Source organism: Silurus meridionalis, chromosome 3 (assembly GCF_014805685.1).
Source record: "Silurus meridionalis isolate SWU-2019-XX chromosome 3, ASM1480568v1, whole genome shotgun sequence".
Lineage (NCBI taxonomy): Eukaryota > Metazoa > Chordata > Actinopteri > Siluriformes > Siluridae > Silurus > Silurus meridionalis.
This window is the reverse complement of record NC_060886.1, coordinates 3935337-3950514: the sequence shown is the minus strand read 5'-3', so window position 1 is coordinate 3950514 and position 15178 is coordinate 3935337. Positions and strand designations below refer to the sequence as shown.

The 15178-nt window shown below is 37.3% G+C and overlaps 1 protein-coding gene across 8 annotated transcripts in view; it reads right to left on the bottom strand.

Moving 5' to 3' along the window:
* The window catches only part of ikzf2 (IKAROS family zinc finger 2), a 59297-nt gene that overhangs the window by 27898 nt on the left and 16221 nt on the right, over positions 1–15178 (bottom strand). For 6 of the 8 annotated variants that reach the window (XM_046845313.1, XM_046845314.1, XM_046845312.1 and 3 more), the window contains one exon: positions 10093–10197. In XM_046845313.1, the coding sequence (XP_046701269.1) occupies positions 10093–10197 (105 nt within the window). Of the gene's footprint in view, positions 1–10092; positions 10198–12711; positions 12986–13180; positions 13305–15178 lie in introns of those variants that run through there. The other 2 variants (XM_046845317.1, XM_046845315.1) reach the window with 2 other exon arrangements.

Here is a 15178-nt window from a genome sequence, read left to right as displayed (position 1 = left end):
GAATTACAATACATCATTTAGCAAAACAGAGCAATTTACAATACCATACTGTATAAACTTTACAATATATACAGTATGTTTGTGGCAGCCAGTTTGCGAGGGGCAGAGGGGGCGGAGCCTACGCTGCTACGTTTGTCTGCTGGATGAAAATTAAAATAATTGTTCTATTTTGTCGTATCCAGTGGTGGACAAAGTACACAAAGCATGTAGTTAAGTAAAAAGTTGAGATTAATTCAGTAAAATGTGACTCTTTAAACTTTCACTTGAGTACAAGTACAAACGTTTTTGCCTTCAAATGTATCCAAAGTACTGATTTATTATAACTATAATGTTGCTATTATCATTTTATCACAAGACTCTTCACTTAATCACCTCAGTTTATGTGAAAAGACTGGAATGTGACTCTCAGCACACTGATCTATTATTAGAATGATATTAATGACTCAAACACTGATTGATTTCTATTACAATAATCATGAACCCAAAACCTTCTTTTCCCCGACTTCACAAAAATTTCACAACAAAAAGTTCACGTGTGTTGTGAGTTCGAGTCTTTAGTTTCTTCATCATTTATTCCTCTGTAAATGTTCTGCTTGCTGTTGAACTGATGCTGAACTGTATGTTTGTGATAAATAGCCAACCGTCAGTGGTGGTTTTAGCTTGAATGACGCCCTGAGTGAACCACACCATGACCCAACATCTCCCCCATTGATTAGTTTCAGCTTTAAAAAGCTTCAGCTTCAGTCACTGGATGAGTAAAACATATTCTCAGAGCAGTTCACAAATTTGGATTCATGTCTGAGAGCATTAGAATAATTTTCACTCTAAATGCATTCATCACACAATTAAACACCCCTTGTCTAATTATAGCCATAAGATACATACAACATCTTTATCTTTATAATATATGTCTTTTAAATGAGTCTTTTAAGCTGCACTGGAGATTCTCCTTACTGAACTCCTTACCTTCAGGACCTTTTCAGTACGATCACAGAAAACCTTTATGACATCACCTTAATTAAAGGGAACCAAATCTATAAGTGCTGTTTAACTACAATCCAACTACACTAGTTTGTCTGCAATTGTTTTGTTGCTACACACCTTATGATGAACGAGATACTGTAAATTATAATGTTATGCAGCTAAAAGAAATATTGTTGCTCTACGTGTAAAAGCATAGCAGGCAACACTGCATAACCTGTGATATCAGTTTCGAGCCAATTTCATTAAATCAATTTGCCTACAATATCCTCATAACGAGTGATAGAGCTGCATATATACCTGCATCTTTTGCACGCTTCCTCCTACTTCTTTCCTCATTTTTTTCTAAATTGAGCTCCTGAGGGTTTTGACCTTTTTTGGCATCCATAATTTTAATTTGGATGAACGTCTCCAGGCGGTGGGTGCAAACTCCGTCTCTGAAAAGCGCCATTTGATTTTAAAATGTAGTGAAGTTAAAGTTTTCCCAAACAGAAATACTTCAGTAAAGTACAGATATGCGAAAAAGCTACTTAATTACAGTAACGGATTACATTTACTTCATTTCTGTTCACCACTGGAAAAAATTTATTTTTATATTTTGTATATTTTTTTCTTTTTTATTTGTAACTTGGGGGCCATCTGTATATGAAGTCTATAGGCACCCCATAATGATAAAGTTGAATTAGAATTCTAGAAATGTCTTCCAATTTTTAACAATTAAAAATGAGAAAAAAACCCTGAAATATCATGGACACAAGAATTATTTTAGTATATAGTTCATGCATCCTCTGCAGCAATTACAACCTTTGAGCCTGTTCTGGTATGTTGAAATAAGCTTTTCACACCTTAATTGGGGGATTTTCTACCATTCTTCATGGCAACGTGTATATATCTGTATACCGACGGAATACACTATGAATTTATACTGGTATAAAGTTATGATTATACAGACGTTCTACAGCCTGGACAGAGTGGAGCAGAACTGTGATGATTGCGTTCAGTAAATCATTACTGAAACATCAGAGTATCCTAACTCTGTTGTGGAAAGTTAAAATAAAAAAAAAAAGGCCATGAAACTGCTAGTTCTTGTGTCAATGTTCCTGTATGTTCTTCAGGAGGAAGGATTTAGAACAGTTGTGACAGAGATGTAGAGTTCCTGATGATGATGTGTGCTCTAAGCAGATATTTACTGTGTTGAAGATGCTTAGTGGCAGGTAGTTGGGTGCTAATGGTGCATTGAGTGGTTTTAATCACCAAGTGATGAAATTAAAATGAAAATGGCTTTATCCAACAAAATCTTCATACACTCGATGCAGAACAGCCCCACCCTCACCTTACCATCTTGCCACACTTCAGAGTGTGCAGAATTATATATGCCGGAGTGGACATTCTTCTCAAGAATTGACTTCCTAATTTGGAACGGATGTTAGATTGGAAAATGATATTTAGTATTGTGAGATTTTGATTAAATGCATAGAGAAAATAAATTTCATTCAAATTGTTTTTGTGTGTAAAAAACATAGACGCGTTCTTTTTCTACTTTCAACAACCAAATCAATAAAGGAATAAAGGCGTCCTAATTCACATTATGATCCACAATGCGAATAAATAAAAAATGTAATAATCAGTGGACGTAATACAGACAGACCTGAGAAGCGAAGCCGATTTATCTTCAGGGACAGTCGAGTCAGGTGATCAGTGTGACACGCCCTGAAAATCTCATTTCTATTTCCTTTTTTTAAATATTTTTCACACCTCTATAACAAGTCATCAGCTGTTCGCAAGAAGTCCGAACATGGCGGATTATCGACTCTTTTGAATCCAAAAATGTTGTTTGTTTTTTTAAGAAAAATGAAACGCGTTTTATTCAGAGCACAAAATGATACGAAATAGAACATGGCTTAATCATTCGGTATTTCTGTTTGGCTGAAACATAACATAAAACCAGTAGAGCATTACGTACTACACAAACACACACACACACACACACACACACACACACACACACAAAATTCACAAGTGCAGCTGCTTATCAGTGTAAGAGTGTCAGAGAGTGTGTGTGTGTGTGTGTGTGTGTGTGTGTGTGTGTGTGTTTGTGTGTGTGTCAAAGACCCTGTGCTCTAAAGTAATTATCATCTATAATAGTTTTATTGTCTTCAATATTGATATGGTAGATATTTAGTTTAGAGAAGAGAAGAGAAGAGAAGAGAGAAGAGAAGAGAAGAGAAGAGAGAAGAGAAGAGAAATAAACTGAAGAGAAGAGAAGAGAAGAGAAGAGCAGAGAAGAGTAATAAACTGAAGAGAAGAGAAATAAATTGAAGAGAAGAGAAGAGAAATAAACTGAAGAGAAAAGAAGAGAAGATAAATTAAATAAACTAAAGAGAAAAGAAGATAAGAGAAAATACAGAAAAAGCTAAGAAAAGAAGAAAAGAGAAGAAAGGAAAGAAAAAAGAAGAAAAGAGAAAAGAGGAGAAGAAAGAAAAAAGTAAAAAAAAAAGGAAAGAAAACTAAAATTATAGTATTACCGTGACGGTATATTTAAAAGAGAGTTGTGATGTCATAATTCACACACCTAAATCTAAAAATTAATAAATAAATACGCATAAATCAGAATATTATCATTTTAACGCATATATTATATATATCTGACCTGTAGACAGGGTTTTTATTTAGTTGGTTTCCATTTGATTCAATTCATTCATTTGTTTGTATCTTTCAGATGCTAATTTTCCATCACTAATAAAAAAAAAGAATCTTCCTGGATAAAGCGTACGTACATTCGACCCCAGCAGCGCTCGTGTCCCAAACGCCCCTTACAGCATGAACGTTTCTGATCCAAAGCCTAAAACCTTAAAACTAAACTAAATCTGATTCAATAATAAAGACATTACCTTCAACTCCATAAAACACACTACATCACCAAAAGTATTGGGACACCCGACTTCCAGACACTTCGCCAAACTGTTACCACAAAGTTGGAGGCACACAATTGCACAATTGAACAACTAGGAGACCCAAACCTGTTCCACAAATCCAGCTCCATGAAGATGTGCTTTACATGGGGGAAAGAGAGGAAGATCTCCTGCTATACTGATCACCTTTGGGACGAATGTGAACAGTGACTGCATCCCAGACCAAACCTGCCTTGTCTCTTATCTCTGAATGAGGCGCCACAAAATCTAGTGAAACATCTTCCCAGAAGAGTGGAGATTATCACAAGAGTTTGTTTGTTTTGTTTAACCTTTATTTTCAAATTAATGATCAGGTGTCCACAAACTTTTGAGCGCATAGTGTCATCATTTGAATGGAATTGCACCACCGAGTGTTATAATGATGTGTAATAATGAATTATAACCACTGCATGGCCACTGGATTCGAAACTAAATGGTCTCAGAGCATCAGATTTAAATCGATAGAAATATATATCGATAAAATGTTGCGTTTGGGAGAGTTTTCAGACGTGGTCGTGATGATGGAGACATCACTCTGACTTCTGTCTGTAGTGAAGCGTAAATAAAAGCGAGACGCAGAAACACGGGGCGGCTGCAGCTGGGTGAACTTGAAACGGTTGCCTGGACAACGACGTACCGAATCCTTCAGCCTCCTCGTCCTCTAGCGATCAAAGAGGCCAAATGGAGTGAGAGAGACAGACAGTTCGCCCACACTCAGCCGTCTCTGCCTCACACACACTCACACACACACACACACACACACACACACACACACACACACACACACACACACACACACGCGATCTAGCACAGCACTTTGTGTTCGAGCATCTGTGTGTTTATCTCAGGGGTTTCAAAGGAGCGAGGTGGTAACTCTCAATCCTCATCTCACGCAAAGTGTTATAACGCTTCACAAGGAGGCCAGATCTATAACCCACATGAACGGACGATGCATTGCGCTTCGAACCGAGTCATTATTATGCATTATGAGCGTTATAGCAGCAGGAAACTGAGCGACACTTTGTGTACAGTCCTGCATTATGGTGCTCGTTTGTTCAAAATGTATTCATGAAAAAATTAAAAATAATAAATCATTTAAGATATGAGATACAATGCAAGGTATTTTTTTTTTAAGTGATAATGTTTACACAATATGTATCTAAAATAACAATTGTTTTAAATGAATAAATATTAAAATATTAGTAAAACATTAAATAATTAATATTATTTCATGATTTTTAATTATAATTTATTAGAAAGCATTTTTTTTTATATTTAACCTTCAATATCTGTAAAAAACTTATGATAGACAGTTTGTAACACATTATTACAGCACCAGTACTTAGTTAGAGACACAATTTGTACAGTACTGCATTATAAATATAAAACATTTATACATTTAATATAATAATACAATTTATTCAGGATTTCAAGGAAAAACCTAGAAAACAGATATAAATTATAACTTTGGAGTAATATATATATATATATATATATATATATATATATATATATATATATATATATATATATATATATGGAAGCCTAATGGTTTGGGGTTGTTTTTGAAGTTCTCTGGGATGAACTGGATCGTGAGGAAAGTGAAGAACACACATGTTCTCTATGGCAAAGTGAACGTTTGAAGAAAAAACTGTCCGGATGACGAGAGTGTGTGAAGCTGTTATTGATGCTAAGAAAGGATTTCTCACTGAAAATACAGTGGAACATCTGGAGTTTTATATATTTGTTTGGTCAAAGTCAATCTTTATACTATTACATAATGAGTTTGTTGCATAAAACATGCTACATATATATAGTTTTTCCTACTCAACCAAAGGAATGAACCCTTTATAAAGGTTTTAAAAGGTTAAATGCAGGGTGGGGTAAAAGTGGTCCAGTGCACCATTATGACTTAACATTCCAGTGTTTAATGACGAAATGACACAGGCTATAATCGCATGGTTCAAGGGTCAGGGTTAAGGGACATTTGGAGCTGAAGGGCATGGTGTGATTATTAAGCTGCATTTCCTGTTTCTCCACTGGGCTCAAAATCCTATCGTTAATCAAATGCTCCATCACGTAGTTCTGCACGGGTCGTGGTTTATTAATTACAGCTACTGTATATTCATGGGGAAGAAATGAAGGGACACATTTATTATAATGTTATAAACAAAATAAACATTCTGCCCATTCATTTGCAAATGTTTAATTCAGTCAGCGTTCACATTCATCCCAAAGGTGTTCGATAGGGTTGGAGCTTTATAGCAGGGGATCTTTCACACACTTTCAACTCATGTTTATATCTTCATGGAGCTGGCTTGATGCATTGGACATTGTCATGCTGGAACTAGTTCAAATGAAGGCAAGATTTTAGGCGTCCACATCCCCAGACATTGCATACAATCGTGTGGCAACTTTGGGGTTAAAATTGGGTGGAAGAACCACATATGGCTGGAAGATATGTGTATCAGGTGTCCCAATACTCCATAAAGTGTATAATCATGTTAATCCTTGTCCTAACAGTGAAAAACTATTTCCATTATCTGTTGCTTATATAATTAAAAAAGACTTTCTCATGGTTGACAATGTATTCATATTGGAGACTCCTGCTAGAAACGTATGATAAAAAATCTGCAGTCGAGACTCCGTTCTATTGTGTCGCATTAGTCCAATGCACGCCACATGAGAAGTCGGTGTAGCTGCAAGAGATCCAAGACGCTGAAGCAACTTCTCTTTGCTCAATATAAATGAGAAATTTCTCAACCCCTCCCTGTGCAACACCAGTTGTGTATCTGAGAACAGCTTCGACACAGGATTGTGGTCTCGGTGTGTTTTGTGTATGTGTATGTTTATGTGTATGGGTGTCGATGTCAATTACTCCGATCTGACAGCTTCCCTTTTCTCGGTACACCAGCTCACGATGACGAGCCCCAAAAAACACGGCTCGGCTCTCACACGCTCAGGGTTTTGAGGAACACAGAAGCCGGGTCCATCAGATGAAAGATAAGATGTGCACTATTCTGAGTGGTTGTTTTTTCTTTTTTATATATTTAAACCTTGGTAAGATAAAGTTTCTTCCTCTGTCCATTGCACACTGGTGTTTGCTCAGTTCTCCTTTTTTTGTGCCACTTTGGCAATGCAGTTTAACAGTCAGGTCCTGGAGGAAGATTTATGTATGGAGCATGCATGTATGATTTTTGAATGAATCAGACACCCAAAAGATTTAGATTGAACCTGGAATACGCACTTGCGCATGCGCTACAACGTCTGGTTTCACAAGTGAACCAGTGTACAGCTGCACAACCTTCCTATGCTCTCTCACTCCAATCAATTGCTACGTTCCTTCAGCAGGCTTCCTGCTGAAAATACTAAAGCTCAGCTACAAAGCCAAAAACAATTCCCTACCACAGCTTGACCGATCCCACCGTCTCTCAGGGTGCTAAGAAGACCTGCTTCAAGACTCTTCAAGACTGCTCCAGCACCAAGGTGGTGGTGGTGGTGGTGGTGGTAGGATGGACTCTAGCAATCTATGAATCATATCTAAAAAATCTAGCTGTTCCAGCAGTACCTACTCTCCATACTAAACACAATCAGAATATCTTTATTGATTAAGACGTTCTGCCAAGAGCGTCTACCAAACACCGTACAAGTTAATGTTGAAAGTTACATATATAACCTGATCGAATTCATGTCCAGTTTCGCCGTTAAGAATCAAGTCCGTAGATACTGCATTCGAGTAATACCAACTTAATCCAACATCTGACCCCAAAGCATCTGGGGCATCATCAACAACTCATTCACTGTACAATGAAACAGTAATGAATGGACATTTGGGCTCCTTTTGAGTCTGGGTCCTCTCAAGTTTTCTTCCTAATGAAGTCTGAGAGAGTTTTTCCTGGTTACTACTGGCTCAATCATTACTGATAAACTTACAATTCTAAGTACCAAACTTAAAGACACTCAACTTATGCATTCTTTTATGAAACATATATACACACTGCATCTCTGTAAAGCTGTTTTGAGACAATGTCCATTGTTACAAATAAAAATGAAACGATCTGAATTGAATTCACACTCACTAAGAAGACAGGCATTTCTCTCTTGGGAAATAATAAAAGAACGGGAAAAAAATGTAGCCTTATTACCGTTGGAGGGAATAACAGCAACAATCGACACATTACTTCCCACCTGATTTTAGCATGATGTCAATGAGTATCTATCTATCTATCTATCTATCTATCTATCTATCTATCTATCTATCTATCTATCTATCTATCTATCTATCTATCTATCTATCTATCTATCTATCTATCTATCTTTATTTATTTATTTATGAAATCTTAGTAAACCCTGACACAATAAGCGTAAAAGTAGCATAAAAATATATATTATATCAGGCAGATTATTTCTTATTATGATATTTTTGTTTTATATATTAACATTTTATATAGATCGATAGTACAGATTTACTGTACTCTAAAAATAACAACATACAGCCATTATTGTCTAAATAACTGCCAACAAAAGTTAGTACACCCTTAGTGAACATGTGAAAACCCTGTCTAAAGTGTCAATATTTTGTGTGAGCACATTGTTATTCAGCACTGCCTAAATTCTCCTGGGCATGGAATTCACCAGAGCTGCACAGGTTGTTTCTGGGATCCTCTTCCACTCCTCCATAATGACATCACAGAGCTGCTGGATGCAGACACATGGCACTTCTCCACCGTTTGCTTAAGGATGCGCCACAGGTTCTCAATAGGGTTCAGGTCTGGAGACAAACTTGGCCACTCATTCACCTTCACTTTCAGCTTGTTTGGGGTCGTTATTATGTTGCTTGGTGGTGGTAGCATCATGGTCTGGGGCTGCATGAGTGCTGCTCCCCAGTACCTGTAGCACTCATGCAGCCCCAGACCATGATGCTACCACCACCATGCTTGACTATAGGAATGACTAAAATTTTTGGTTCTCCTCACCAGGGAGTCGCCACACATGCTGGACATTATCTAAACCAAACAAGTTAATCTTAGTCTCATCAGACCACAGGACATGGCTCCAGTGATCCAGGTTGTTCTTCAGCAAACTGTTTGGAAGCTTTCTTGTGAGCAGCTTCAGAAGAGGCTCCTTCTGGGATGACGGCCTGCAAACTGACTTGTTGCAGTGTGCGGCGTACAGTCTGTGAAGCAGCTTCTGCACCTGACAAGGACCCTTGCGAGGCCTGTTTCCGAGGGGAACCTGTCTTAGAAAACCTCTGTATGACCCTGACACTGTACTGTAACTCAGTTTCAGGGAGTTACTGATCTTCTTACAGCCTCAGCATCTTTGTGGAGAGCAACAATTTAAATCCTCAAATCCTCAGAGAGTCTTAACCATGAGGATCCATGTTGAACATCCAGTGGTCAGTATGAGAGATTTGGACTCAAAGCACCACATTTTAAACATGATTAATAGGGAGGTTACATGACGTACAGCTGTGATCCCTTAGGGTGTACTTACTTTTGTTGGCAGTTATTTGAACAATAATGGCTGTATGTTGAGTTATTTTTAGAGGACAGTAAATCTGTACTGCTCGACAAAGTGCACATTCTTTCTTTCGGCTTCTCCCATTAGGAGTCGCCACAGCGGACCATCCGCATGTTTGATTTGGCACGTTTTCACGCCGGATGCCCTTCCTAACGCAACCCTCCCCATTTACCCGGGCTTGGGACCAGCACGAGGGCTTGTGCAACCCTAATGGCTGGGGTTGGTCACATTGATACTCTAAAATATATCCAAGATTTATTTCTATAGTATTGTCCCTTGAAAAGAGATACATAAAATGTGAGGGGTGTACTCACTTTTGTGAGATACTGTATACACATACATATGCTATGCATGTACATTACAAAAGCACTAAAACGTTTTATAATTGCGATTTGGGGAATAATGAGGTTCCTCTTGCATTAATTACCATGAGAGAAATTTGTGCAAAACTGTGTGTGGCCTTTTTATTGTCTTTAGGCCAATTAGAGCAGAGCAGAGCAGAGTGGACATGAAGAGCGGTGTGATAAGTAATTAATAAGGGAAGAAAGAAAAAAAAAAACGTGTGTGTGCATGCCGAATGAATGTGTGTGTGTTCCGTGGAACAGTGTACTGGGAGTGTCAGTGGGTGGAGACTCACCGACAGGAGATGTGGGACTTTGGGAATGTTGCCCGTTGTGTGTGTGGAGAGACAGGTCCACCTGCATTCTGCTGCCCTCCTTCCTGGGAGAGCACTCGCCGTTACCTTAGAGACACACACACACACACACACAGAAAGATAAGTATAGTGAGGACCTTGTCTTGCTCGGCAAAACCGAATGACATGGCTTTGTAGACGGTCGCACATATGTGTGCGTACAACTTGCTTGCGTGCGCACACACACACACACACACACACACACACACACACACACACAAATACACAATGTAGACCCAGACATACATTTACACTGTTTATTTAATTTAAAACCTCATCATAATCATCATCATCATTATCATGAATGACATGGTCGTTTTTTTTATCCATTTTCAGTTACAGTTAATGTTCTATCTATATTTAATGTCTATAAACATTTTTAAAATTTTATTGGGTTTTGTTTTTCGCTCTCTCGAATATATTAAGATGGAAATACGCCACAGAAGTGCTGAAACTGGAGACTCAGATGTTAAACATCTGAATACAGGAAAAAAAAGCTGTGTAGGTTGTTACTATGGAAACGGTAATGCATATAATATAAACCCGTGACCAGCAGCTGCACTCGAATTCTAATTCGGACTAATCAGATCTAGAATTCGGCAATATTACGGTATCGTAAATAATAAACGACATCTTTTCTAGCCAGGTGGAACAAACACTGTCTTTGGATGCTGTAGAATGAAATTTTCCCTTCACTTGATCTAGAAGACCCAAGCCTTTTCCCGCATGACATGGCCTCTATGAAGATACGCTTCACATAGGTTGGAGTGGAGGATCTCCTGCCATGGAGTAAACAACTTTGAGATGAATGTGAATGCTGACTGCACCTCAGACCTCCTCACCTCACCTACATCAGTACCTGCCTTTACTAACACCCTTGTGGCTTAATGACACTCCAACATCACACAACAAATACCAGCAAACACACATATATATGTACAAACACACACACACACACACACACACACACACACACACACACACACACACACACGGCAATACTAAATATCCAAGAGAAAATAACTCAAGTCTCTTAAAATAAACAAGTAATTTGTTCCATCTTTAGAAAAATTTACATTTTTATTGCCGAAATTGCAAACAAGAATATCTGTGAAAACAAGACCCCTTTACTGTATTCAATTGCCATATTACATCAAAATGCAAATTCAAATATTTCAATAAAAATAATGAATAAAAATCTAAATTAAATTACTTTAAAAAAAGGTAAATGCGCTGTACAGGGTTTTCTTTATGTTATCCCAAACTTTCTCTCATGATCTTTGGTCTGAATCTTCTCCTCACACCTCGCTGTTTTTATCCCCTTTTCTCCATTTTTTCATTCTGCAGCATCTTCTTTGTTACTTGTCCGGAGTGCTCCAGAGTTTAGCGGGTGGTGCGTCAGTAATAATGATCCGTGAGGAAACGTAATGCTCCGTGTGTAGTTGAATGGACTAAACTATGCATTAAATTAAATAATTTACCTCGATAATTTTTTTTTTATCTGAATTACTCTAGGAATCATTTCGGACCTATACTTAATGAGTTTTACGCCTCGGTCTCTATAGTGCTGTAATACGTCATATTCAGGTAGCAGCGGTGGTGCTGAGAGAACGCGTTTGAGAAACATCAGTCTAAGTATTAAATATTAGTCACAAATTATTGGTCACTTTCTAAATAATAAAAAGTTTAGCACATTTATGGTAATAACTATATATAAATAAATAAATATTTTATTAACGATGCAAATATATTTCAAGCAATGCATCATGACACATATGCCTTTCATTTATATAGATATGTGTATATGTATGTATGTATGTATGTATGTATGTATGTATGTATCCATCCATCCATCCATCCATCCATCCATCCATCCATCCATCTATCTATCTATCTATCTATCTATCTATCTATCTATCTATCTATCTATCTATCTATCTATCTATCTATCTATCTATCTATCTATACCTTATGTGCAACAAATGTTTAGTGACAGCCCTATTACATGTGTATGTGTATATACACACATTATATATATATTATATATATATTTACGTACATAAACAAACACACACACACACACACACACACACACACACACACACACACAGACACAAACATACACTTTTTTTGTTGCTATTTCTACCTATGTTCAGGAAGTTCTGCTTTATATATTCAGATTTATATATACTGTATATAAAATTAAATATCATTCAAATATCAAATATCATTCAAATGTCAAACCCACCCACGTATTTGTTTGTGACCTGATCATAAAAACGCTTTGACTAATCTAACCCAGTGCACCTTGAAGTAATTCGCTTTTGAGCGCCTACACACTTATAAACACACATGCACGTAAAATGGGATTATTGTGTAGGCGGCCCCTCTGACTAAACCCAGTGCGTAACATTAGATCAGGAACATTTGATCAGCGAGTGTATGCGGATAAAATAATGCGGAGGCTTTTGTTCCGCTTGTCAAATGGCGAGACACGTCGTTCCAATCTAAAGCGGTGTTCCAATCCTCCGACCTCCTACGGCAGTGTACACTACATCTTACACTCGCCGCGGTGTACGCTACAGGCCTTCTCCGGTTGCCCGGGCTCGCTCGTGCGCTTTGTTTAGAGGAGTGTGTGTGCCAGCAGGACGTCCTCTCCTCTCCTGCAGGGAGAGCTTGTTAACCTTTCAGCCACATGCTTGACATCTAGATTGGATTTCATCGTCTCTCTGCACTCGAGGCTTGAAATGACTATGCGCCGCAGCCCCGCGTTCGCCCAGGGGGAGCGACTGTTTCATGACTGATCTGTTTTCCTCCCGACCCCTTCAGAGAAAACCTCACAATACAAACACACACACACACACACACACACACACACACACACACACACAAATTGCTTCCCCAGTTTATATCTTACCACCATACAATACATCCCTACCCTCCTTTAGTTACTGTTTCTTTTTTCCCTCTATACATTACAGTTTAAACACATGAAAGAAAACTGAATTACAAGCACTCAAGGTCCACTTACTGTTTCGCTGTACGACTGGCTGCATCATTCAACTCACACACACACACACACACACACACACACACACACACACACACAGAATCCTCCACAAGGACACACTGCTGCACAGCAGAGAGCCTTGGAGCTTAGCTCATGTTTGATAATGAGTGGAAAGCACCTGCTCTATCAGTGTTAAAGTCTCTATTGTAATGGAGCCCTGCGTGTCTAGTCGGACCCTCCTTCAAACAGGTCGGAGCGGCTGGATCAGAGTACGGCAAGACAACGATCAGTTCTCTTTTCATACGGCTTTCAAAATGCTTTGATTTAAAAAAAAAAAAAAAAAAGTTTAACTTAAGAGTTTAGCTTTATAACAGTTTTAATAAGACGGTAGTGATCAATTCATAACAAAGCATAGATTTTAAATAGTAAATAATAAAAAAGAAATAAAGACAGAGTAGAGACAGAGGTATAATCTGACAAAAATGTATAACAGGAATAGATCAATTTATAACAGGGACCTCTACATGTATAACAGCGTATAGATAGAGTTATCTCAGAGAATAGATACAAAAAAAAACCGAGTATTATATTGTATATAGACATAAGTAGATTAAGTTGTATTTACAAGTGTGTATATATATATATATATATATATATATATATATATATATATATATATATATATATATATATATATATATATATATATATATATATATATTAGAGTATAGCTAGTGTAAAACAGCACATGTAGCAATTCTAGAGTATATATACATGGAGCATCTGCAATAATATTAGCAGATCTTAGTCAAAAATGATCTCCAGTTTCAGTTATAACAGTCAGAGCAGGGTTTTGGAGAAGAAAAACTCCTAACAGATTGTAACAGATTGTAGAATAGGACGTTAAAAAAGAACTCCAGAAGTTATTCTTGATTTATAACAGATCATAGATGTGAAAATTAAATAAATAATTAAGCTTGAAATGGGACAGCAGATATGGTTATAACATAGAAATGTCAGAAGAGCAGCAGGTGTGAATGTAGCAGGACACCGATAGATGTATAAATTAGTATCTGTGGATTCGTCCTCATACAAAAGCAAAGAGCAAGTTATAGCGGAGCACAGAAAGAGTTATAACAGAACATAAAGTATTACAACTGGGAATAAGAAGAGTTATAAAAGAGCATAAAGTATTACAATCAAGAATAGGAGGAGTTATAACAGAGAATAAGAAAAGTTAAAACAGAGCACAGAAAGAGTTATAACAAAGTATTGCAATCAAGAATAGGGAGAGTTATACCAGCACATAAAAAGAGTTATTGCAGAGTATAAAAAGTTATAACAGAGAACAGGAAGAGTTATAACAGAGCATAGAAGAGTTATAGCAAATGATAAAAAGTTAGAATATAGCACTAGAAGCGTTATAACAGAGCAAAGTAGAGTTATAACAGAGCACAGGAAGAGTAATAAAGCAGAGCATAAAGAGACATTACAGCAAATAATAGTTATAACAGAGCATCTGAAGAGTTATAACATAAAAGAGCTATAGCAGAGTATAAAAAGTAATAAAAGAGCACAGGAAGAGTTACGGCAGAGCAAACAAATGTTATAACAAAGCATAGGAAGAGTTATAACAGAAAACAGGAAGCGTTATGGCAGAGCAAAAAAGAATTATAACTGAGCATAAGAAGTGTTATAAGAGAGCATAGGAAGAGTTATAACAGAAAACAGGAAGAGTTATAGCGAGCATAAGAATAGTTATAAGGAAGAGCAAAGACTAAACATCAACAAAGCAAATGCAGAGTTATAACAGAGCAATGACATGCTCTGTTATAAGCATGTCATTGTTTTAAGAAGTTATAAAGCTTAAGTTAAATTGTGCAATAATAGCCAGATACATATAATGATGACTAAAATTACAGTAAAGCAACTACCACGAGCATCGATAAAGCAATGAGAACACAGATAAAACAGATTGAGGTAGATGACGTCAGAGAAGAGACACCTGCACTGTTGTGG